This window comes from Perca flavescens, chromosome 3, assembly GCF_004354835.1.
Source record: "Perca flavescens isolate YP-PL-M2 chromosome 3, PFLA_1.0, whole genome shotgun sequence".
Classification (NCBI taxonomy): domain Eukaryota; kingdom Metazoa; phylum Chordata; class Actinopteri; order Perciformes; family Percidae; genus Perca; species Perca flavescens.
This window is the reverse complement of record NC_041333.1, coordinates 5,101,714-5,128,409: the sequence shown is the minus strand read 5'-3', so window position 1 is coordinate 5,128,409 and position 26,696 is coordinate 5,101,714. Positions and strand designations below refer to the sequence as shown.

General features: G+C 39.8%; 2 protein-coding genes across 4 annotated transcripts in view; both read right to left on the bottom strand.

The window, feature by feature from the left end:
- Positions 1-5,063, bottom strand: part of gab2 (GRB2-associated binding protein 2) — a 54,147-nt gene extending 49,084 nt beyond the window's left edge. For both annotated transcript variants that reach the window (XM_028573207.1, XM_028573208.1), the window contains exon 1: positions 4,628-5,063. In XM_028573207.1, the coding sequence (XP_028429008.1) occupies positions 4,628-4,699 (72 nt within the window). In that variant the 5' untranslated portion in view covers positions 4,700-5,063. The remainder of the gene's footprint in view (positions 1-4,627) is intronic.
- A 742-nt stretch (positions 5,064-5,805) lies between these two features.
- On the bottom strand, positions 5,806-18,186 carry nars2 (asparaginyl-tRNA synthetase 2, mitochondrial). 2 transcript variants are annotated; one of them, XM_028573209.1, is made up of 14 exons: positions 17,848-18,186; positions 13,927-14,036; positions 13,698-13,818; positions 12,765-12,905; positions 12,606-12,686; positions 10,434-10,528; positions 10,156-10,288; positions 9,164-9,262; positions 8,995-9,032; positions 8,829-8,895; positions 7,995-8,132; positions 7,767-7,864; positions 6,133-6,159; positions 5,806-6,033 (listed from the first exon to the last, which is right to left on the bottom strand). In XM_028573209.1, the coding sequence occupies exons 1-14, from the start codon at positions 18,007-18,009 to the stop codon at positions 5,889-5,891; spliced, it is 1,455 nt and encodes a 484-aa protein (XP_028429010.1). In that variant the 5' UTR covers positions 18,010-18,186; the 3' UTR covers positions 5,806-5,888. The 2 variants fall into 2 exon arrangements, with proteins under 2 accessions (XP_028429010.1, XP_028429011.1); XM_028573210.1 differs by having other exon boundaries at positions 8,829-8,830; positions 9,020-9,032.
- Positions 18,187-26,696: the final 8,510 nt, after the last annotated feature.

The following is a 26,696-nucleotide window of genomic DNA, read 5'->3' as shown; positions in this document are numbered from 1 at the left end:
GACATAAGCAACCTACCATCATTTACATTGGTGGTAGGTTGCTTATGTCAATCACAAGGATCCTGTTAGGAGAACATATCCAACATTGATAAACTAATCTGACTTTTGATACTGTAGTCACATTAAGCCACCCCAGTGTTGTAGCTTGTGGGGAAAGGCCCATTTGAGGGCCCACAGATAAAGTGGAACAAGGAAAATGTCTGTGTGAGCGCTGGGTGTCTGTCAAAGCAGGAACTGGGAGGCGTTCTCCGCTGACCTCCGAGGGCAAGGACAGACCCAGCAGCTGACAGTGGGACACAGGCGGCTGCTGCTCGCCTATGCCTGCATGAACACTCACCGTCCCCCTCTCTCTTGGATGTTCCATCTCCAAGAGCGAGACGGTAAAGCCCTTAGAAAGTGGCAGCGGGAGAAAGGCCGATATGATCTGTCTGGAATGTGGCAATGCTGTACTGTATGTGAACAGACATGTTTTGTGACGTCAGAAACAACAACGGGCACATGGGAGGGTTTAGCCAACAGCAGCCTGATCCCGACCTCAGAACAGGAGTTAAACTGTTTACACTATAACTATGACACATATTGTGCAGGCAAAGTACGATTCATACGTCCATGACTCATTGCGAGGACGTGTTATTATGCATATGTAAACATTGGACGTCACAAAGGGGTAAGACTAGATTTTCTTTTCCGTCTTCCCTTTGTTTATTTCAAGTAACGGAAGAAGCAGCAGCTACAGATAAGAGATTAGAGCTGCAAAGGTAAATCAATTAATCGATCAGTTGTCAACTGTCAAACAAATTAGAATTGTCAGATTCCTTTCTTAAATATGTTCTAGTTTCTTCTCTCATCTGTGACAGTAAAGTGAATATCTTTGGGATGTGGACAAAAAGAGACATTTGAGGATGTCATCTTGTGCTTTGGGAAATACTGATCGACTCTTAAAAGGTCACATGGCATGAAAACTTCATTTTATGAGGTTTAACATTAATATGATTTCCCCCAGCCTGCCTATGGTCCCCAAGTGGCTAGAAATAGTCATAGGTGTAAACCGAGCCCTGGGTATCCTTCTCTGCCTTTGAGAAAATGAAAGCTCAGATGGGCTGATCTGGAATCTTCCCTTAATGAGGTCATAAGGAGCAAGGTTACCTCCCCTTTCTCTGCTTTGCCCGCCCAGAGAATTTGGCCCGCCCCTCTCTCTTCCTCAATAGCATTTAAAGCTACAGACACAGAAATGGCACATCCTAAGGAAAGCTCATTGTGGGACTGGCTCTAGCGGCTGTAATTCTGCACCAAGGCTGAATTTCGGGAAAGAGACTTCAGATACAGTATTAGGGGAACATTAAGGCCTATATAAAAGCATCCAAAAAGCAGCATGTTATAGGACCTTTAAACCATGTTTTGTCATTTCATAGACCAAACAACTAACCGAGAAAATAAATCGGCAGATTAATCGACTATGAAAATAACCGTTCGTTGCAGCCCTATATTAAAGATTGTTTTGGGGGTTAAAGGAACACGCCGACTTATTGGGAATTTATCTTATTCACCGTAACCCCCAGAGTTAGACAAGTCCATACATACCCTTCTCATCTCCGTGCTGTAATGCTGTCTGACGGCTCCAGCGGCATCAGGCCAGCACAGAACATGCAGGTGAATGGTTCCAGCAATCCTACTGCTCCGAATAAGTGACAAAATAACGCCAACATGCTCCTATTTACATGTTGTGATTTATAGAGTCACAGCGTGTACAAAAAACAACGTAACATGAGACACAGCCGTCTTCTAACTGTAAACAAACCGGGAACTATATTCTCAGGTGGAAGAATATAGTACTTGGGTGGAGTGATATGCTCGCAGCAAGCCAGTCTGAGAATATAGTTCCCGGTTTGTTTACTGTTAGAAGACGGCTGCGTCTCATGTTACGTTGTTTTTTGTACACGCTGTGACTCTATAAATCACAACATGTAAATAGGAACATGTTGGCGTTATTTTGTCACTTTTGTCACAATTTGGAGCAGTAGGATTACTGGAACCACTTACCTGCAGGATCTGTGCTGGGCTAAGCTAATGCTGGAACCGTCAGACAGCGTTACAGCACGCACGGAGATGAGAAGGGTACGTATCGACTTGTCTTACTCTGGGGGTTACGGTGAATAAGCTAAATTCCCAATAAGTCGGCGTGTTCCTTTAAGGTAGCAGACATGATGAAGCACATTGTCTCAAAGAAACCTCAACAGAACTCTGCAAGAGGTCACTGGGTAAAGTGCTGGATTAGTCAGTTGTTTTCATGTTCCTTCTGCTTATTCTGGACATCGTTCAACAAAAGCAGCCAGGCCACTCCCACCTCCCCCCTTTCTAACACCGCCCACCTCTGGAGCCTCGATCAGCCCACCGAGAAGATTTTAAAACTCCAACCGAGTGATTCATTTAGCAGAGCTGAGACATCTGAGCGCGACTGTTTTCCCTTGTGGAGATGCAGCGCGTGTGAAAAGTGACTACACATGCAGTCACATGTTTGGGGGGGGGGGAGAGACACAGAATGTGTATGCTCATCATGTGTTTGGGAGCTGTTGTAGAAGGAGTGAGTCAAAGAGTTAATTGGCCATTGTAAACAATTAGCAAACATTTAACCGGGACTAGCTGTCCTTGTTACTGAACATAAACATGTTTTCTCCTGTCTTTAATCCCCGGTTGCATCCAGCCTCCAACCGCCACAAGTGTTTTTGCTCCCTGACTTTACATGCCAGACCTGTGTGGTGGTAGTACCTGTTTTTAATCTCTCTGTCCTAACCCTGCACTAGATTCTACACTGCATTTAACATGCATTAGCTGCGTGTCACTTTTTTTTTTTTTTTTTTTTTAGAAACCATCTGTGGAAGGTCACGCATTTTTGGAATATGACGACAAATCATTTCACCAACTAACTACTGATTAACAAACGCAGGCCTAATCTGGTTTAGGGAGGACTTTAATGTACAAGGAGGAGGAAAAGACAGGGAAAAGTGTTGTTTTCACTGCTGCAATTAACCTCTTTAAAAAAAAAAAGAGGCACGACAGCACCAACTGTTGCGTTCAACGCGTCAGTTACAGCTCGGAAAACAAATAAATTCCTTACACCTCCGCAGCTCATTGCAATATAATGGCCGATCAAAACTTGCCACCAAGTTCCTTGAGAAACGCAACACACCTTCAGGCTGGAATGTCTGCGGGTATGTGAAAGTAGTATCTGAAAATATCCCTCTGCATAAGGACGTCAACTATGTCAGATGACAGCAATACTGGTGAGTAAATGGCCCCGATTGTCCGCAGCCTGACTTTAAGTGGAAGGAATTTCAGATGGACAGATTATCGCATTCACAAGTCTGCCTGCTCTGGACACTCCATCTCATGACACTTTTTTTCTGACTGAAAGATTGTGTGTGTGTGTGTGTGTGTGTGTGTGTGTGTGTGTGTGTGTGTGTGTGTGTGTGTGTGTGTGTGTGTGTGTGTGTGTGTGTGTGTGTGTGTGTGTGTGTGTGTGTGTGTGTGTGTGGTTGTTTATAGGTTATTGCTCAGGGTGAGAAGCAGGTTGAGAGAGTCTGAGAGGCTGTTCCCTGCTCTCTTGCCTGAGGAAGGCCATTATTTTAAACTCCATTATGCCTCGTGAGGGCTTTTTCTTTCTCCTTGTTTATACAGTACTGCTGTGAACCGGGCGAGTTTTTTCCTCCGTCCCGTTGCAGCTGCTGTTCCATACGGACCACGGTGGTCTCTGTGTAAACATCAGCCAGCTTTAAGTGAAAGACAATGAGGAAATGACAAGACAATGGGGGGGCGTCCTACATTTGAAGACATTCAAGGATGGATTTCCAGATGAAACACAAAGATGACATCATGGCAAAGTCAGCTCGTAGAAACATGGAGAGGCCTGGTAATGCAACACCATACATAAACAGTGGACAGCTGTATTTATAGGAGATTGTCTCATGGTTCTATCTGCCTCCATAAATCCTATTATCTGATTTGTAGCCATTCCCCTTTTGCCCAGCAACCAGCAAGAGACTAGCAGCTTTGGCTTATTAAGTCTTAACATGGCACTCAAGTGCGGTGCAGTTAAAACTATTGTTGTGACATTAGTCGAGATGAAAACTGGTCACAGCAGTGCCTGATTAGACATGACTTCATCATCATCGGATAAAGCCAAATGGCAGTTTGTGTGTGTGTGTCTGAGAGCTATTTAGTTAAAATTATAGACAGCTGTCGGGTATTACACAGGCAGGCTTACACCCATGTTGTCACACACTGGGTAGCTATATGGAAAACCTTGCAACTGCTTTTTTTTTTCTATAGGCTACATTTCTAGATTCTAATGGATTGAGATTATTTCATCAATAACAACACATGGTGCCTCCTGTAGTTCATTAAAAAAAAAAAAAAAAATGAGGGGTCCAGATGGATGGGGGGTGCACCTGCTACAGCTGTACATCAAACATCTTTGAGTTTGACACCACTCACTGCGTGCACAGGAACCAAAGACAAAGGATAACAATTTTTGACAGAAAGAAAGTCGCAGACTCGGTTACCCCCTGTGCCCAGTCAAAACCCATCATAAACAACAAGAGAAACTGAGCGAAAAGTGGGATCCACTTACATATCTTCTCAGTTTCTTCTCCGGTGGTGACTTCCTGAGCCAGCCTTGGAAGATGATTTCACCGCCGCTCATGTTTGTGTCAGTGTCTGCTGCGTCTTCTTGTCTCCAACCGCCGTCTGTCACTAGTACATGACTGAAGGTTCCTGAAGGCTCTCCCGTTTCAAAGTGCTGTCGGCGTGCGGCTCTCCCTGGTGCGGTCTGCTCCCCCCATTTGTTCAAATCAAAGTAGAGCTGCTCGGGTCGGGGGATGTTGCCACCCGCTCCTGGTGGTGCTGTGCGCAACGACGAGCGCGCAAAAAAACCATCCAGTTGGGGAGAAGAAAAACAAAGAGGCGCAACTCAAGATTGTTGGGGAATTACGCACGGCACAGCTGACGAGGAGCCGCGGGGAAAGCGAAGTGATGCAGGGTGAGGAAGTATCGTAGTGTCTGCAGTTTGTTTTCCTAACTCATACCACGCCCACCGAGCAGAGAGAGAGAGGGAGAGAGAGGGATGGGCTGGCTGCTTGGATGAACAGGATGGGACACCAGCTCGCCACAAAGTAGCTTCAAGATCCCTAAACGAGTTGAAATATGGGGGGAACCGATCGATTTGTAACACGTTTTTTATCAACGTCCACACAAAACAGATGTTACAGTGTTTCTATTTGATTTCGTACACGGAAACGGGTCTGATTTCACATTATTACATCCAATGCGTGTTGTATACCACATATAGTTAAGTGTCAATCACAGCTAAATGATGGAGACTTCTTTAAAAAGTATAGTCTGTGCTTTGGAGGGAAAAAAAGGTCAAATTAAGAGTCAATACTAATGTTTGTGACTGAGTAAAAGATTGGCATTTTCTCAGTTGAATGGAATGGGGGAAAAGCACCATCTTGTGGGAAGTTGAAATACTGTCAGTTGCTGTGAAAAGCAACATTGATTTGAAATGGAAGTTGGTACAGGTGCAATAGATATGATTTAATGGAACTAAACACTTCACTGAGAAGTGGATGAATGAAACTCCTTATCATATTTAGTTGCAGGAAAGACATGCAGAACTGAGGAGATTAAAATTCAATTCAATTGGGACAGTCATCTCAAATACCAATGCTTATGGTTTTCATATTGCAGGTGCGGAGACATTATAAAATAGCTAATGACATTTAAACACCAATCAACCACTTCAAACTAAAACAATGTTGAATATCATTTATTTGATGTTTGATAGACAGCAAATACAGACTTAAAAAAAAGATCTACTGGGCTGGAACGGAGTTTTATAGAAGACAAGAATGAGAAAATCTAGGGAAAGGAATCACATCTTTTATGTTGTCAACACCGAGAATGCATTGCAAATATCGCTCAAATCCCAGTCCAAAGCCGCCGTGAGGGACGGAGCCAAAACGCCTCAGATCCAGATACCTGCAAATAAATACATATGTAAATACAGACATCACTCTGTTGCTGTGTTGTTTCTATTTAAATGCTGTTTATGTAAATGTGTGTGTTTTTTTTTTTTACCAGCTGTAGGTGTCTGATAATCCAGCCCTGGGGAAAGTATGATAATGTAAGTAAGATCCTCTGGTCAAAACACAAACTCAAGACGCAACACAAAAACCAATCCTCTCTAGCATCATGTTTGTGTGTTTTCAAACCATGTGCAAATAACAGAACTAACTTCATATTGTATTCTCTTCTATTTGAGGGCTAGACAATCAGAACAGGGGCTGTGCATATTAGGGTTGGATTCAGAGCAATAGATAACACCGACCAGCACCCAAGGCAGATTGTTTTTTTATTAGTCAGTGTTGTCCACCACAGATGTGACAAAGGTTTCTTCTTGTCCTCAGCTACGAAAAACTGTCAGTTAAACTTCTTATTTCAATGGTACAATATATGTATCATGTTAATTGTCCGGTAAAAAAATAAATAATATTTTGTGTGTGTGTGTATATGTGTACACACACACACACACACACACACACACACACACACACACACACACACACACACACACACACACACACACACACACACACACACAGTATATACACACACACACAGGTCAAAAGTTTGGGGACACTTATAAATTTCCATTACAGAAAAAAAAAAAAAAAAAGGTGTTTAACTGTTGTAGAAAGAAGTGTCTGATCTTTAATGCAATATCTACATTGCCCATTATCAGCAACCATTCATCCAATGTTCCAAAGGCACATTCTGTTTACTAATCTGATATCATTTTAAAAGGCTAACTGAGAAAACATTGGAGAACCCTTTTGCAATATAATGTAATCTGAAAACTGCTGCCCTGGTTAAAAAAAAAACAACCAATGCAACTGATCTCAGCTGGTATTCTGTCTATAATGGAGTGGAATGGAAATTTCAAAGTGACCCCAAACTTTCGACCGGTAGTGTATATTTCCCCAGAGCATCTTCGTTACTCGTTACTATAAAATAAAAATCTGAAAAAAAGTGTTAGACTGCAAAAAAAAAAGCAGGTTTGGCGAATCATTGCTCCTAGATTAAGTTAATGAACCCTCCGTTCCAGTTGGTGACGTAACGCCAAGCGCCAAAACTAGAAGAGCAGGAAGCATAACTTTCTTCTCTTCTCTTTGTTGATGTCAGACTTTGAATTTGATGTTTAAGGTTTGGAAACCCTGAATATTATGCTTCACTATAAGGAAGCCCCAATAAAGTTCATAATCTTCAAATAATAAAGTACATTTAATATCAGAAAATGACTTTTGATACTTCAGTACAGTACATATCAGATACTGTAAGACTGACTCAAGTTATCTTCTAAAAGGGGACTTTAACTTCTACCAAAGTAATTTTCTGGTAAGATACTTGTACTCCAAGTATTGCTTTGAAGTACTTTATACAAGTCAATGTATCCTAGTCTTCCTACCATTACATATGGGTGGTGAGTCAGGGGGCTTAAAAACCTGTTTACACATTTGAAGAAATTTATTTAAACAGCCACTGCAGGACTTGGGAAATGCTCCAGCTAGCGCGGTGACATTAGTGGGATTATGCTTGATCTCAATGGATTGAAAAAATACAAATACATTTGAAGCAATTTAGCAAATATTGACAACCACGGTGTAAATATATTAGCAGGGGCCTTCCACTGCCCCTGGAGCATGTGTTCTTACTCTTCCAGCCGAGCCCTCAGCAGATCCAGCCTCTCCTCTCTCAGCGAGCCCCCACACAGCTCTCCGACTCCTGGCACCAGAAGGTCCACTGCAGCTGCCTGCACACAAACCACAGCCGTCGTCAGCGCAGATATGCAATTCGCTGCGATAACTGACAGTACAAGGAGGGAACTGAGTGGCTAAATCATTGATTCACCCAGCATTTTGAACAGCGTAACCACATCTTACTGTATGCTCAGGATGATCCTGGTTGTCTCTTGCGTAAAAGGGCTTGAGATCGAAAGGATAATCAGTGACAAAGACTGGAATGTTGCCACAATGTTTCACCAGGTACTTCTCATGTTCGGTCTGCAGGTCACAACCCCACTGGAGAAAAGAAGAGCTAAAGTCAATGTGGAGCTCTGTGGAATGATAGTGTTTGTAGCAAAAATACAGTAGATACTACAGGGTTTCTGCAGGTTTTACCAAGTCAAATTGAAGAGTTTTTTATTCCTTTTTAACACCTTTTATGAATGAAATTTAAGACCTATATCACGACGTAAAAGTGGAACAAAATGCTGTCAAAAACGTACTTGCAAAGTAAATGTTTTCAAAATTGAATGAAAGCGACACGGAGTAATATTAATCTGTACATACACAGCAAATTATATTTGGACAAGCGAAAGAAAGAACTCCACAGAACCACAGACACCACAGAATAAAAACCCCAAAAAACATTTCAACGAGCATTAGAGGTAGCCTTACATGGACGTAGAAAAATTAAGACCTGTTTTTGGCTTGGCTTGAAGTTTTTTTCAAGCCAAGTATCGCTAAACTTGCCCTTCCCCATAGCCGAAGAATAAAATCTGTTTTATGTCGTAGTACAATCCCAAAGAGACTCTCGCCAATAACAGGAAAGCTGATTGCCTACGATACATGGACGTAGGAAAATTAAGACCTGTTCCAGATTATTTAAGACCTAGAACATAATACTACTAGACTTCTTTAGACTTCTTAAGACCCCGCAGAAACCCTGTATTAAGTCTGCCCATAACATAGAGAAAATAAAACAGTGGTACTTACGTCTGTTGGGAAGGCAAATTTCTCAGAGCTGCGGTTTAGGATGTCTATAGCTTCACTGTAGGTAATCCTGAAGGTAAACTGAGATATTATCAATCATTCGAGGCCTTGACTTTATTCTTTAGCTGATATAATTGTATATGCTATGTTTGGAAAAATACAGACTTACGCAGGGAATCTCTTCTTCAGCATACCTTCTACAGTGACCTAAGAGTGTATGGATGCAATAGGAACGAAATGTAAGTTGAGATAATAATGAAATCACATGCAGTTGTGGCTGGTTGGTACAAGGAGTCAGGTTATGTACCCAAGTTAAATAAGTGTCCTTCAGGACTCACCCGGTGTCCAGGAGTCACATGCTTGTGAAACAAATCCACGTCCTCGGCACAGTGAGCCAAGACATGCTCCGTGGCAGATCTGAACATGTCCTCCATGACCTAAAGACCAGGGCCCAGTTTAATAATTAAAGCTTTCCCGGGCACCTGTGCATAAGGGCAACTTTAAAAGTGGAACATCTGAACTTCAGTACACAGACGTTGATATAATGTGACATTATTACACTTCATCCAAGATCCAAGGCTGTGACGACTGTGTTTTTATCCAAGAATACCAGACAACTTTAATGCTACTTAGTCTCTCCTTTACAAGTTTGTAAAGCAACTTTAGGGGAAAATAAAGATGACAAAATGATACAAAAAAAACCTTCTGTTTATATTAGCGACTGTCAAAATCAACGTGTTAATAATAACACAAATTCCTTTCAATGCCACTACGCAGGCCCATTCTGTGATTTCGCTGTCTGCAGCAAACATGACACAGCGGAACCGGAGCAGGTCTTACGGGTCTTATTGTACATCCATGAACGGGTCGTGGATGGCTAGCAGAAACAAACGCAGCAGCAGAAATGGATTAATAAAAGGGTATTTTGAATGGCAAGTTGAGTTTCAAAGCCCTTCCCAGATGGTTCTCTCCACAAGACAAAAGTTATTTGCATGTACTGTCGATGTGAACTGAGTTACATCCAGTCTCAAAAACCACAAGCACTAAAAACTTGCAAAAGAATCCCTTTTAAAGTACATTTATAAAATGTGATTAATGTGCGATTAATCACGAGTTAACTAGGACACTTCAATTGACAGCCCAAGTTTATATAGTACAGCACATATCAATATTTATAGCTTGTTAAAATGAACACAAACCAATGGTTTTCAGAAAGGTAAGTAAACAATCAATTGTATGCAAAAGAAATAAGTTGAGTGAAAAGTTATCGGGCTACTTTGATCGATATCACAAAGCAAATACTGTATTTTAGGACAACGGCATAACGTACCTTGGTGAGATCCTCTAAGGACTGTGTGAAGGAGACCTCGGCCTCCACCATGTAAAACTCAGCCAGGTGGCGTCTGCTTTGGGAGTTCTCTGCGCGAAAAGTTGGCCCAAATGTGTAGACTCTAGAAAAAGCCCTGGAAGAGAGACACGGCATAATTAGAAATGTTCTTCCGTGTATGTGCATGCGTCTGGTCTCTTGCTTTCTGAGGCTGAACATACAAGTAGGATATGTGAAGTTGATAAATCAAGAGAAGTTAAATTCATAAAGGTTTATCTCACCCTGACATCACTTCCAAATGAAGCTGACCAGACACGGTCAGGAAGGCTGGGACAGAGAAAAAGTTTTCCTCTTCTTCATTCTCTGGGCCCGACGCCTGGGGTAGGAGCAAAGGGTTTTTAGAATATCAAACAATGTCGTTAATCCTTCAGTTCACATCACAGCTTTGATTGACAGTTACACGCTGGAGGCGGCACCATCTACATATCTAACCCATCTACATACAGGATTCACAGAAATCTAAAATACTGTTATGTCTATAGCAGGGGCAGATGGAGTCGGTTACCTCCAGGATCTGTGCTAAGCTAGGCTAGTGGTGGGTGTATCACACAGAGTTACGAGTTACGCACGGAGTTGAAAAGGGTATGTATGGACTTATCTAACTCTGGGGGATACGGTGAATAAGCTAAAGTCCCAATAAGTCGCCGTGTTCCTTTAAGCAAGCACCCCGTGACCAACACGAAACAATTTTGGTAGAAAAAAAAAAAAGTCTATATGAAGAGGTACAATACAGCGTTGGCAGTGATAGATGTACTAAACAACCTTGTAACTGAATTCATTCATTATTATAGTATCATTATTTTAGGAATAATGCGTGACATATTTTTCAATTAGCATTTTGCAAAAAAATCTCCCGTACCCCCTGCAGTACTTTAAAGTACCCCTAGGTGTACGCGTACCCCCATTTGAGAAACACTGGTCAATAGCAGGGGTATTCAACTTAAATTGCAAGAGGTCCAGTTAGTCGACATTCTGCCCCGGCTGAGGTCCGAACATTTCGATACCTACTAATACTAAAGGAATCAGTTTAGCTAACATTTTTATTGAACAATGTAGCCTACAATGTTCTTAGTTTTACAGTAACATGTTTTGGGGATAACTTAACAAAAAGGATAGAACACTGCTCTCTTCTGTCCTTCAGGCTGCTTTGTTAAAGCTTTTTGGTTAAATGCAAAATCAGTAATAAACTCAAACAGGCTGATGAAATGAAAAACAAAGTGCCATAAACCATATCTAAGTTTGCTTTGCAAATATTCCTTTCAGTCCATAAAAATAAAACCTCATCGAAGGGAAACTAAACAAAGTGCTCTTTTTAAGCTGACCTGAGCGTAATAATCGCTTAAAAATAGAAGCACAGACTTCCTAGTTTAAAAAAATTTAAATCACAAATCAGATCCATAAGATCATTCATGGACACATGGACATTTTTCAGGCCGAGCCCTCTCTGTGGTACAGTACGTGTTGTAAGAGCTGTGACACCTACAGTGAGATGTCTTTCCTCTCTGCATTGTAAAATCTCACAGATTCCAAAAGCTGGGCCTTGTCACTAATAATAGATGCACTGCTTCACCATTTCTCCATAGGTAGAGATTTTTATGTTGTCCTAAAATCCACTGTATTCTCAGCGACCACTCATCTGCCCACTGTTGCGCTGTGAGAGAGTGAAGCCTGGTGTAGATCACTCATATTGGGCTTTGAGCACATTGATTTTCCACATCCTCACCTCAGACTGCTGTGGGCACGTTTCCTGCAGGTGTCTGGGTCTGGTTTCATAGTGGCGTTTAATATTTCGCGTTTAAAATTCTGGCTTTTAGAAAACCAAAGCTGCACTCACTTTTAACTGCCTCACACATTTCACTATGTGTGACAATCACATGTTCTGTTGCATTTTGTCTTGACTGTTGTTAGTGTTTGTCTTGCCTCTTTTTATGTATTTGCCTAGGGACAACAGATGAAAATGAACTATGGTGCTAACTCTAGCATATTTACATTGTGTACTTGGACTGATGTCCATAACTATGCACTGTCCCTATCTAAATGAACAATTAAATAATAGACAATCGCAACAGACTCCATGCAAATGAGGCACACCCATGGCACACCGGCCTCATAGAAACAACTTAGCAACGGCAACAAACAATTGCAGGCCGTTTTGAACAGGCAGAACTAGGCCAACTTTGTAGACCCATACAGGTCTCTGGCCTTGTTCTGCCTGTTCAAAATTCCTTTAGTGACAAGATAAATACACATATAATTTATATATATTTCCCGATTGTGTCAAAAAGCCTCTCGCGGTCCGGTTTTGGACTGGAGTCCGCCAGTTGTTGACCCCTGGTCTATAGCATGGGACCTTCACTTTAAAAACATTTAGAAATACATGTGTAGACACTCACCTCAACCTGAAAGAGCTCCCCTGCCCCTTCACAGTCATTTGAGGTGATGACTGGAGTGTGAATCTGCACAAAGCCATTTCCCTGGAAAAATAAATACAAATAAATACAAAAATGTCCTGCTCTGCATTCTATTAAGAACTCCTCCATTGATGTTTTCACCTTGAAATAGGAGTGAACTGCAGTAGCGGCCTCACTGCGTATTCTCAACAGGGAGCTGAATGCATTTGTTCTACACCTGAGATGAGGAAACTGGCGAATGTACTCGAGGCTGTGTCTCTCTTTGATTTTGAAGGGAAAATCCTAAAACAAGAAGACAAAGCAACACTATTTAATGACATTTGCCATACAATTGACCACATGCAAAGTTAGAATGAAAAAGAATTCCTTTACTGTCACTGCACAAAACTGTATAACAAAATTAAGTAGCAATCCTAACAGTGCACTCACATATCCAAGGGCAAAATAGAGAAAAATAAAAATATACAGAGCCCTACCGATAAAGGATTTTTAAGGCCAATACAGATACAAATATTTGATGATTTAGAAATCCCATATTCCGATATATATTTAAAAAAAAAAAATCCAGGAATGCGTAACTTAAGATATGAAACTTAAAGTTCTTTTGAACAAAAAGACAATAACAAAAAAAAAAATCAGTGAGTGTTGACAACAGGGATGTTGTAGAGCGCCCTCTGGTGGACAAACTATGCAACGCCAACACTCATAACATGGGTGTTTCGTCCGTTTTTATTTTATTTTTTTAATATTAAATTATCAGAATAATTTGCCATTAAAAATATATTAATTTTTTTAATTGGCCATTATAAATACCGATACCGATAGTTCGGAAAATGCCTAATATCGGCCCACCGATATATCGGTCGGGCTCAAAAAATATATATTATGAATAAATACATATATATTTGCTGTGACCTATACAAACAGTAAAATAGCTAAAATATTGCACTTCTGGATATTGCACATTTGCTGAGTTTGAGTGGCCCTGTATACAAGTAATACTATCTAACATAGAAGAGGTATAATTTAAAGCCAGCAAAATGTTTGTGGGTCAAACGTCAGTATTTCCCTTACCACAGGGTTACATTCTCCAACTACATGGATTTGTTGCGCTTCCAGTTCAACTGGCTGATTTTGGTGTGGACTGTTCCTAAGAGTACCTGTGACTTCGACAGCACTACCAAACGTGAGCAACCTTCATTTAAGGGGAAAAGAGTGGAAGACAGTCAGTGTATTTTAAGTATGTGCACCCTTCATACATAAAAAAGGATTATGTACTGGAAATAAAAAGTGAAGTGCCTACGGATCATTCAGCTCTGAACTGGCGACGACCTGCAGCGACTGCAGTGAGCTCCCATCATTCACATGCAGGAAGAGATTTGCCTTCTGAGCTCGAACAGAGCGAACCCATCCCTGCAACAGAAAAACTACACTTAGCTGTTCCTTCTGGTAATATAGAAATACAGTATGTTGGTAATTTAAAGCTATAGTGCGTAGTTTCTGTCGCCCCCATGAGAAATTCCAAGTGATGACAACAACACTGTCGGCGTGTCCACATGATACAAGCCTTCACACACTTGGTGCTCATAAGTTTATGAACCCATGCTAAAGTTGACTAAAAAGGGAAATAAATCATCATCAATCATCTTTTGGAAATTGATCTTAATGCCTTAATTAAAAAATTTTAAAGGACCTTTAACCTTTAAGGACACCAATTTTCTTTGTGAATGAATAATGTATCGTGAATAAATAAATGTTCTTCCTTAAAATACAGGGGGCATAAGTAAGTACACCCTTATGTTAAATTCCCATAGAGGCAGGCAGATTTTTATTTTTAAAGGCCAGTTATTTCATGGATCCAGGATACTATCCATCCAGGAAATAACTGGCCTTTTTTTCCCATTTTTTTAATTAAGGAATTAATTTCCAAAAGATGAATTTTTTATTCCTCTTTTTATACAACTTTAGCATGGGTTCATAGACGTATGAGCACCACCATACCTGTAGCCAAAGACGACACAGAGGATTAAAAGAACATGATGGACTTTTCAGAAGAGGTAATAATCTTCACTCAAGTTTCTGCGCGGTAAAGCCACAATCTTCTAAACATAGTCATACTGAGAAATCCATAGAGAGTTGTGTGGAGCTGATAGTCTTAATTAGCTTTGTAGCAACTCATTTGGCAATGGATGCCAATGAATGAATGTAACAGACGTTCATTAATATCAAAAAGTTATGCACTAAAGCTTTAAGAATTCACTCCTCTTTCTCAATAAAATGTCAACTAAATGTATAAACTGTGGTATCAATATGCAGTTATATTTGGAAAACAAAGTGTGAGGGGTGGAGAAAAAAAAAAATCTAAAACTGTATCGCGATTTGTTTTGCGACAATTTTTAAAATCAAATATTTTCCCTAGAATCAATATTTTATTTTTTTTTTTTTACAAATGATTCACCTAAATATTTTCTGTTCATACGGTACTGCTGACAGCGACTACATCATATCTGTTTCCAGCCAAACTGCAGAAAATGCAGAAAATCCATGTTGTGTTCATCTTCACAAATGAAATAAATGTCAGACTGACTGACTGACATGTGATGTGCATTCTTTTTTAGAAAACAATTACGTTTTAGAAATGTCTCATGACATATTGTCTCTAGAAGTGTATTATTCAACTTTTTTTTGTTAATGAATGAAAAGAAAATCCTATCAAATCGCAATACATGAAAATGGCAATACAAATCCAATCGGCACAGTGGCACCATGCATCGTGAAATAATCGAATCGGGAAAAAAGCATATGGTCCCAGCCCTACAAAGTGTGAAAACTACATACTATAGCTATAGCATAGTTCAGCAGTGGTGGAAGAAGTAGTGTTACCAGTAAAAGTCCAGCATTCAAATCTTATTTAAGTAAAAGTACAAGACTGTTAGCATCACAATACACTTTAGGTACCAAAAGTAAAAGTGCTCATTATGCAGATTGGTCCATTTCATTATCTGGATTATATTGATGTATTAATACGTTCATATGTTGTAGCTAAAGTAGAGCTGGGCAATATATCGATAGTATAACGATTTTGTGATACGAGACTAGATATCGTCTTAGATTTTGGATATTGTAATATGGCATAAGTGTTGTCTTTTCCTGGTTTTAAAGGCTGCATTACAGTAAAGTTATGTATTTTTCTGAATGTAACTGTTCTATTATTTGCCTTTACCCACTTAGTCATTATATCCACATTGCTGATGATTATTTATCAAAAATCTTATTGTGTAAATATTTTGTGAAAGCACCAATAGCCAACACTACAATATCGGTGCAGTATCGATATCGAGGTATTTGGTCAAAAATATCGTGATATTTGATTTTCTCCACATCACCCAGCCTAAGCTAAAGGTTAAAACACTGTAACTACCTTATATACTGCTGGATAGCTTAACCTATGATAATACATCATATGTTATTTATTAGTTGATTTATGATGCATAAAGGCAACTGTGGAGTAAAAAGTGCAATATTTGCCTTTTAATTGTAGCATCAAATATAAAGTAGCATCAAATGGAAAATACTCAAGTAAAGTACAAATACCTCAAAATTGTACTTAAGAGCATAGAGTTAATGTACTTGGTAACATTCCACCACTGTAGTTCAGGGTGCAGGAGGTGCTAGTTGGGGTACAGGTAAATGATCTGTTTGATAACAGATCTTTGGGGGACATTTATTTAGCAAGTCCCCATCTAAAGTATATACTGCAAGGTTTAGTACATATTCAGTTAACGTTAGGTGTATCCCTGGTTTAGGTGCTACAGTAAGAAGTAGTCAGGCAAATATATGAAGTTGTTTGCAAGAATTATCTTGCGGTAATATTTTTTAAAGGTATACGTGCAGTTTAGTGTCCCAAATTCCCCATACAATGTCCTTAATTAATTTTGAACCTGCTAAACCACCTGTGCTACCCTTACCCTAACCTGTCTCAAATAAGACCCTCATCATTTGGGACCAGGGGCGTCGGACTGGGGGTAAAACCGATACTGATTACCAGGGCCCAAAGGGAGAGAGGGCCCTTGAAAAGTCTGGAATATATTTTATTTCACCTGGATATTTTCATTTCCTAATTAAATTTTATAATGCATGTCAGATGAAATGTAAAGTTAGTGTATTGGCTGAATAACTTGGTTGATTGACTGACTACATTTTGTATACAATGCGCCAAATGGTTTAGTCCATCTGCATGCATTTTGTTTACATTAGTTCAGTTGAGCGTCTGGTGGAGCGCAAACTTCTGCTGTAGAAATGTCTTTCTCAAAGAAAGCCAAATCAGGCTACCAAAAAGAAAGGAAAGACAGGAGGAGGAGAGAAAACGAAAGGAGGGGAAACAATTGGTAACTGACTTCTTTTCAAAGAAAGGTGAGCACAAACTAGAAAACAAAATCCATGGTGCTAAACTGCTTGAATATCTCCATGACCGTTAGCGCTAAAAACGGACTGAGACAACCCATTGAAAATGCAGAACATAAACTTTCAAATGATAATTTGGTTATACATGTAATCTGAGCTAAAGGCTAAATAAATAAATTATGCTAACAATGCTGTTTGCAAACAACACACCATTGTAATAGCCTAATTTAAAACATGTTTAATTTTAATATAATTAGCAATAATAAGTTAATCAGTGTCATAGGTAGCTTGGTAGCTCATTGGTAAATACATATCATGTCAACATTATAGTTATGTCAGATTCAGTAGATGTCAAAATGTAGGAGTAACCACAGTACAGTAGGCTAGAGAATGTTGAGAAAGGAGGTTTGAAATGTGTGTTATCAGGCTACTCTAAGCATTACAGTTAATAGTTATTACCCTATAAACATCTAGGCCTACAGATTCATGTGTACAGAGGCCCGATTAATTTTTTTTTTGGGGGGAGTGGGGTGAGTTGAGGAACATGGGGGCCCATTAGGACTGCCTATGCGTAGGGCCCAAGTTCTTGTGCTACGCCCCTGTTTGGTAACAGTTTTTGGAAAATAATTTGGGACACTAAACTGCACGTAAAACATGTTTATTAGGTTTGTAATTTAGCTAATTTATTCATTAAATACAGTGAAGACTTAACGGTAGTCTGGGTGTAACGTTAGCTAAAATAAGCAGCATGTTACTAAAGGATAACGTTAGCTGTTAGCACAAATTAGCAGAAGGTTTTAAAAATAGGCGTGAATGTTACCTGTACTTTGACTTTTGCTCCCAATTCTGCACCTGAAACGGCTTCAGACACTCTTAGCTTCGCCGGTGTCTTCTTACAATAATGTCGAATACTAAGCAATATTCGCCGAGATACTGAAGTGGTTGTTGCAACAGAAAGCGTTTTAACTGCAGCCTGAAACATCGTAATAAACGCTGCACTATGAGGCACTAAAACCGCTAAAAGCACAACATGTCGCCACAACTTGAATACACAATAAACAACGTATTAAAGGATATTTTACAGGGTTTTGCTTTGACTTGACTTTCACGTTGTGTCACTTAGCTGACAGTAAGACTTCCTGTATGGGTCGTTCACCATTCGTCCAAATCAGTCATGTGGATTGAGATTAGCCAATCAGATGTCGGTTTTTTTCAGCAGTCCTTATTGCTACAGGGAGTTGTAGTTTTGTTATTAGAGCCTAAATACCATTTTAGACGGACGTTAGAAGTTTAGGATTATAATTTTATTATTTATACTGCAATTTCATGAATGTTTTATGACACTTCATTGTATAGTAGAGATATTTAATAAAAGTAAGGTATTTTGAGAATTGTCATTGTGTAAGTAGGTCTGGCAATGCGAGACTATGGGAAGATCAGTATCAGAATAAGGTTTATTACCAAGTAGGTTTTCACTTACAATGAATTTGCCTTGGTGTTTTCTGAAAAAAATAAACATATTAAGAGGAATTAAAATAAAGGCAAAGTAGGCCTACTGCAACAGGCAAGAACATAAATAGGCTATACAATAGACATTTACAATACAAAAAGGGTAAAAGATACTATAACAAATTGCCTATTGAAACAAATATGTACAGTATAACTGCTTTAGAATAAAGATGATGCCATCACTTTTAAAACCTAGAAGCTCTGCAAGAAGCATTTATATTTCAATGTCCCAGCAGGTTGAAATGATGAATTTGTTATAAAGCTGTGTTTCTTGGTGTGAAATTGTGACACGTTTCCTGATGCATGCTCAAATCTCTCTTCAGAACCACTGGCCACAATATTTTTTTTACAAAAAGACCACCAACCAAAGTCATTTCTACATACAGAGAGAAATGTAAAATACAGTGCCTGACAAAAGTCTTGTCGCTTATCTAAGTTGTAGGAACAACAAATAATAACTTGACTTGTAGTTGATCAGTTGGAATCAGAAATGGCTTATATGAAAGGCAAAGGCTTCTGTATTATGCTTATTATACCAAAATAAAGTATTGTATCATTCACTGAGTTTTATCATTCAATTAGGACAGAAAGGTCTGATTTGGCTTGGACAAAAGTCTTGTTGCATACAAAAATACAGTAATGTACTGTAGAAATTATACTTGTATTTATATTTTGAATACACAAACATGCTACAATAACATTGGAGCATATGTAAAGTCACGGTGCCTTGGGAAAAAGAAAATGAGCTTGGAGGACTACATCCATACGTCTCGGCAATGACTCAAATAACTTATTGATGAAGTCGAAAGCAGTCTTGCAGGACTCCCAGAGTTCATCAAGATTCTTTGGTTTCATCTTCCAAGCCTCCTCCTTCATCTTACCCCAGACATGCTCAATAATGTTCGTGTCTGGTGACTGGGCTGGCCAATCCTGGAGCACCTTAACCTTCTTCGCTTTCAGGAACTTTGAGGAGGCTAAAGTATGACAATGAGTGCCATCCTGATGAAGTATTTGCCCTCTCTTGTGGTTTGGAATGTAATAAGCAGCAAGAATTTGTTGATACTTCAGGCTGTTGATGTTGCCATCCACTCTGCAGATCTCTCCCAAACCCCCACACTGGATATAACCCCAAAACAAGATTTTTCCTCCACCAAACATGACTGTTTTCTGGGTGAATCTTGGGTTCATGCAGGTTCCAACAGGTCTTCTGCAGTATTTGCGGCAATTGGGACCTTCTGCCAGTTTTCCACTGTCCATCCTTTCACCAAGCTGTGGGCCTTTGCTAATGCAACACAATTTTTTAGTTGTCTTCTGTTTAATGCTAGTTTGTGAGCACTAATTCGACCATGTAGACCACTGTGTGAGAGAATTCGACAAACTGTTCTTATAGATACAGGGGTTTCTGGTGACCAGTTTTCAGGCTGGCCCTAGACTGTCAAAGCAACAAACGGTCCTCTCGAACAGTTGTCCTGCCTGACCTGGGCTTGTCATGAACTTCACCAGTTTCTTCAAATCTTTTTCTTATTCTGTCCATTTGACGTTTGGATACATTGACGGTACAGATCCACTTGTCCGTGCGACGCTTCTGTCGTCTCGCGCTCCACTCTATTCCTATGGGTGACGTCAGCTTTAAGCAAATGAATCCGTTGAACGCGACGCGACTATCCAGTAGAAGTAGAGCACAGAGGTCTGCTCTGATCACTTCTTCTTCCAAATTTCAAAATTCGACAACATTCCCCGCTGGACCCACCCATTGCTGTAATTGAGGAACGTACAAATGAGGGGAGGCGTCGCGACACCATGCAACAGTCGTGTCGCAAAAGTGGATTTTAAGGCTCTTGCTGATCAGGACTTTGGTCTGTGGTTGAATCTTTGGCATGTTGTGAGAGGTCAGGTTGCACTTCACACGAAGGTCTGGTGTGCTGGAGTTCTTTTTATACACACCTGGGAATGGGTTACTTAGAGTATTTGTCACAGGTGAAGCTGTAATCTGTGATTGGTTGAATCATTTAAAGACACAACAAGACTTTTGTCCAAGCCAAATCTGACCTTTCTGTCCAAATTCAATGATAAAACTCAATCAATGATACAACATTTTATTAAGCATAATACAGAAGCCTTTGTCTTTCATATGAACCATTTCTTATTCCAACTGATCAACTACAAGTCAAGATATTATTTGTTGTTCCTACAACTTAGATAAGCGACAAGACTTTTGTCAGGCACTGTATATTACCTTTTTTTTTTTTACACTAATAGTTTTATTGAAAGTATTTCAAAAGTCATTGTTTTTACACCATAGACCTTTTTTGTTTTGTTTTACAAATATAGCCTATAAACAATAGTAAGAACAAGCAAACAATACAAAAGGAAAAAAACAGGTAAGGAGATGTTGGACACAGGCTGGAGTAGAGACATCTGTTTAAAGCACACACAAAAATCATCACATACATTGATTTCCTTAAGATGACAATGATAAGGATTTCTTTTTTAGTTCATTGTTTACAGCCTAAAAAAGAAAAGAAACCATAAGTCCAATAAAGTCTTATAATACTAGTGGTTCAGGCTGTAACCATATTTGTATTATAGTGTTCTTACTTGCAGCCAAAATTATTGTTGGCCTATAATATCAAACCTAAACGGCATCTTAATATCAAGTACACTCTCTATGACCCTACGTATGTCCTGCCGAAAGGAATATATTACATTGCAGTCCCAAAAAAAATATGATAATGATTGGCATACACAAAACCACACATTGGAAAACATATTTTCAACACTAAAGCGTAACACATGTGGAGTGATTCAATAGTGTAATGAAGCAAACAGAACAGCTATCACAACCACATGGAAACCCTCTTTAATCTTCCATGATGTATCTGCCGTCAGTGTGAGGTCCATTTGTGCGTAAAAGCTCGTTAATCCAATACCCACAACGGCACTGGGTCTATTCCCACCATTTGCTGCAGGAGTAAATCAGATCACGCCAGCAATGTAATAAGATGCCATCGACTATTATTCACCTGGTCTCGCCTGTCAGCTCTGGAGCCCCTGGTCTGGGCCTGCCAGCAAACACAGAGCTGGGTGTCTCCACCTCCGGCTGCTTATGACACATCATCATTAAAGCCAACATGATGTATTTGAAAAGTCAGCAGGGTCATCGATATTAATTATCCCCAGCGTGGATGGAGCAATTATGCACATGGTGTCGTCTTAATGGGGAGCAGAACTAATCTATTTTCCGATTCATTGACAGAGAGAGCCAAATGTAATGGGGGGATTTGTTGAGGTCATGACGTCTGTATCATATGTTTCTGCGTCTTTAGAGCAAAGTGAAAACATGGTGAATATCAGACAAGCAATCAGGAGAAGGTCATCTTTAATAATCTGCCACGAAACCACAAAAATTTGATGACAAAATTAATTTTTTTAAAATAAAACAATACCCCTTTTAGAAAATTAATCAAAATGAATGGTATGTAGCATATTATTAAAGGAATATGCCACTTATACCTGCTTCCTTCCATCATAATGCAATAGTGCAATATCTTACTTTACCACAAAGTAGTGCTGTAGCTCTATGACACTTTCTACTCCTCCTTCCAGATTCCCACTTACTGCAGATTTATTCATTTACCCCTGAGTTGCCTACAATATATTATTCATTTGCAGCTCCGAGGTCTACTGAAATAGAAACAAGCTGGCATCGTTATATTCTCTCTGCAGTTCTATCAAGAATAATACAAAGGACCTGCTGGCTTCCATCGGCAGCAGCATGATAGTCCAGCGCAGTGAATGCAGGTTGCATCCAGGAACTGTTTACTACGCATCAATAGGGGCAGTGAGGTTGAGATATACCCCCAGTGTTTAACATGATTTGTAATTCCCCCCCACATTTTTTTTTATAGGCTTGACACATTCCGTGACAACTTGCACATGGGAGTGATGCTCGATGGCGTGTCACATGTATTTACATTTCCACAGACACACATCCTCCTCCTCCACAAACCACAAGGCAATGTACGCATGGAACAAGGTGAGAACAGCATGCTCTGCTGTCAAAAAAATAAATAAATAAAAGGTCCAAAGTAAAGTGTTATCTCGTTTACACTCTACATGTAATAAATGAAGAAGAGGAGTCAAATGGTACTTCCAGTGGGAGATACAGCTCTCTGTTCTCGGAGCCGCTACAGGTAGAGGAGTTGTTTGGCAGTGGCCTGACATCCTTATTTGGGCTTAACAACTTGTTAAAATCAATACTCGATTAGTCAGCAAAACAAAGGATTTTGCTGTAAAAGCTTGGATCTCAGGAGGATCAGTGAACTTAAAGGGCAAGCGCATCCTGTGCCCCCAGCAGGCCTGCCCGTCCACCGATTACAGCCCCGTATCGACAGCATGTCCTGCCCCCTTCCACCAGCCTTCATCAGCTCCTCCAAAATATTCTGCATTCTCAAATTGGAGGGTGCATTGATTTTATGTAACATGGCTCGTTAAGTGCTGATTAGACCATTATAGTGATGTGATTTCAGGGAATGGGTCTGGGTGACAGGCGGCCAAACACAAATCAAAGGGAACTAACAACCCTCAGTGAAAAAGATTTGGGCTGCTGCACTGCTTCACCATACGACTCTCCAGTTACTACTGCGTTTGTGTCGGTGGATATCTAATGGACCAGCTTCAGAGGTCTGCAGTTTAGAGAAAATATCCATTAACAGCGCTCAAGACATTTACTGTTTGGAAATTATAAACCATAAAGTCATTATATATGGAGTTTGGGAAACTTTCACTATTCTAGCCATTTTAGAGGCTCAATTCATCGATTAAATGTGAAACTAATAATGAAAATAGTCATTAGTTGCAACCCTAATTTGTGCAGTGAAACTTGCAGAGCAATCTGCAGAACTGCAGAACCCTGCAATCAAAAATGTAGAAATTAGGACTGCTTGACAGGCAAGAGTAAATGAAACATACTTCAGAAAAATAACTGGTGTTGCCCCATTGGGGAAGGAAATATTTTATTGATGTAAATACCATATTTATCATGTGTTTAATTGTGTATTGTATCATGAGCTTTCCATCAACTTGAGATGGACAATAGATTTTCCGATCTGGATTTGAAATACCATTTGCTACCACTATTGTGTCATTTTTTTTAAAACAAAAAAAATAAAAATAAAATGCACTTCTGAAATTGCTATTGCTAATTCTCCAGTCCAACTTAACAAGTTCCTGTGGAACTGAGCAAGATCTTGGATGTGCACTCAAGCCTTCATATCATTCACTCTCTGAAGGTTTGAACAAATTAGTTCTCTCTCTCTCACAATACACAATAGTTATATCTCTGATTACACTATTGTATTCATATGTGTTTCTTTTTGTGTGACTTACAGAAATGCTTTCGAAGTGATAGTGCTGCACTGACTCAAATCAGTACCCAACATTCATGTAGAGTATGCATATTTTGGGAAGCAACAGTGCTGCAGCAGTGAGGGTGGTGATTGCAGGTTAACATACGTTTTGATTTTACTGATCACGACCTCAAACATATAGAACACTGACAGATTTGGGGGTATTTATTTAATGCTTCACGTTTTTCAGTGAAAGGAAATTCCCCTCATGTGCTGAGATCGAGTCGTGTCATTAGGAACATTAACAATATCACAGCTTCAACCTTAACAGTTAAACAGTTTGTCACCGGAACCTTTTCTTTTCTTCCACTGAATAGTCAAAGACAAGACTCTACTGTAGATGGCTAAGAATAGATACTTAAAAAATAGAAAAGCAGAGGCGTGATATCAAACTACTGTACCTCATCAAAGAGTGTTATTCTCACCTCCCCCTCTCCCCCCATACACACAGGCCACAGTCAAATGAAACTATTCATTCTCATCCACACTCTGCCCTTTACGGCAGCATCACTTGTCAGAGCTGGCTTTAGGAGGATACAGTGTGTGGGCTCTGCTTCATTTCCCTTAGGTTCTTTAATTTAACTTCCAACAAGGGTAAAGCTCCCTTATCCTCATTTACAGAATCATTTGCACCAATTATCCTAAATGTTAACTCTCAATTGAGATGCAGGAATTCTAGTTATATCTAGGTCACCCCAGATAAATCTGGAATTTATTTTCTTACCTTGTAAGGGCTACAGTATGAGTCTGCGTGTGGATGGTTACATAGTACAATCAGCTTTTGCTGCATATTGTCTGACTACATGTTGTCATAATGAAATGCAATTATCTGTATAGAAAACACCTTAAAGTCTAAGGAATTGTATCTTTCTTGGTGTTTGGTGTTTTAAGCCCCCAACGTCGTCTTCCAGGCAGCGCTGCCTGGAACGCACTAGGATTAGGCAATGGTTATGGTTAGGGTTAGGGTTAGGTGCCTTGAAGTCCACATTGGGGGCTTAAAACACCATTGAGCATTTTTCTTTACCTCATTTTTTGCCAGTCTGGGTCTGCTCTCACAGATATGACTTTGCAAACATTCAGCATACATAACTTTCAAATCAAAATGATATCATTCAGGTTTTGCAAAGGAAAAGGCCTGCCTTGGGAGTTTAATGAGCTGTAACTCCAACTGAAGATTTTACAATTCTTTCAGGACATTATTCAGCTGTCTCACAGTGCTGCAAACTGCTGTGAAGTTACAGATTGTACATTACCTGCACCATATACATATTTATTACCTCCTCCAGAGAGGTTATGTATTTGTATATATCCATCCAGCCGTTTGTTTGTGTGTTTGCTTGTCTGTCTCTTTGTATGTGGTGGTAAACTGTATTTGTAAAAAAAACAATTACTGGCCAAATAATCCATCATTGTTTGCCTTTTTGTAAGTGACAGCTAACTCGGAGCATTATTACAGTAAGCCTTTTAGCCAAATTCTGCTCTCTATTAAGTGCCATTTTTTCTTTTTTTAACAACGTCTTTATTGTTTTTTGTTTACTTACAATAAACCCCCACAAATCACTATTTTTAAAACAGTAAGAAGGCTCGACACAACAGGAGACTTTGCTCCAAGTATCACCAGGGGCTCTACACATGAAGAACATTGGTTGTGTACACAGAGTTTACCAAAAAGAAAGGTTTCAACAACTCACAAGGCTGAATTTCGGGAAAGAGACTTCAGATACAGTATTAGGGGACCACTGAGGCCTATATAAAAGAGACTTCCGATACAGTATTAGGGGACCACTGAGGCCTATATAAAAGAGACTTCAGATACAGTATTAGGGGACCATTGAGGCCTATATAAAAGAGACTTCAGATACAGTATTAGGGGACCACTGAGGCCTATATAAAAGAGACTTCCGATACAGTATTAGGGGACCACTGAGGCCTATATAAAAGAGACTTCAGATACAGTATTAGGGGACCACTAAGGTCTATATAAAAGAGACTTCAGATACAGTATTAGGGGACCACTAAGGTCTATATAAAAGAGACTTCAGATACAGTATTAGGGGACCACTAAGGTCTATATAAAAGAGACTTCAGATACAGTATTAGGGGACCACTGAGGCCTATATAAAAGAGACTTCAGATACAGTATTAGGGGACCACTAAGGTCTATATAAAAGAGACTTCAGATACAGTATTAGGGGACCACTAAGGTCTACAGTATATAAAAGAGACTTCAGATACAGTATTAGGGGACCACTAAGGTCTATATAAAAGAGACTTCAGATACAGTATTAGGGGACGACTAAGGCCTATATAAAAGCATCCAAAGAGCACTATGTCATGGGACCTTTAAACGAAAGTTTGACTCGGCTACATTCACAAAAAGACCCTAGGTTGCATTTTGGCGAGAGTTACACTTTAAATGCTTCTTGGGCATACACAATGTTCAATTTCAAGAATTCCAGTAAAATGATCAGATGGGTGTGCGCCCCATATACAGAGGCACAGTCCTTACCGCAGTGGCCCGGGTTTGAGTCTGACCCGTGGCCCTTTGCTGCATGTCGTGCCACCTCTCTCTCCCTTTTACTGTCTTTAATAAAGGCCTCCGCAGCCCAATCATTAATTTGTCCTTCCCCCGCTGATTTATTTCATCGCCGCCCCTGTTTAAGCAGGAACGATCTGATGCTAAGAGAATGATAACTGGTTTCATCCCTGATAACACAACACTATTGCAGTAGACAAAGAATATCGTATTAGC

Coding starts and splice junctions, on each gene's coding strand:
- nars2 (XM_028573209.1), bottom strand. CDS start 18,009: ATGTTTCAGGCTGCAGTTAAAACGCTTTCTGTTGCAACAACCACTTCA. Junction 13,819..13,926: donor AGTTCAGAGCTGAATGATCC/GTAGGCACTTCA, acceptor CCTTAAATGAAG/GTTGCTCACGTTTGGTAGTG. Junction 6,034..6,132: donor TTATCAGACACCTACAGCTG/GTAAAAAAAAAA, acceptor ATTTATTTGCAG/GTATCTGGATCTGAGGCGTT.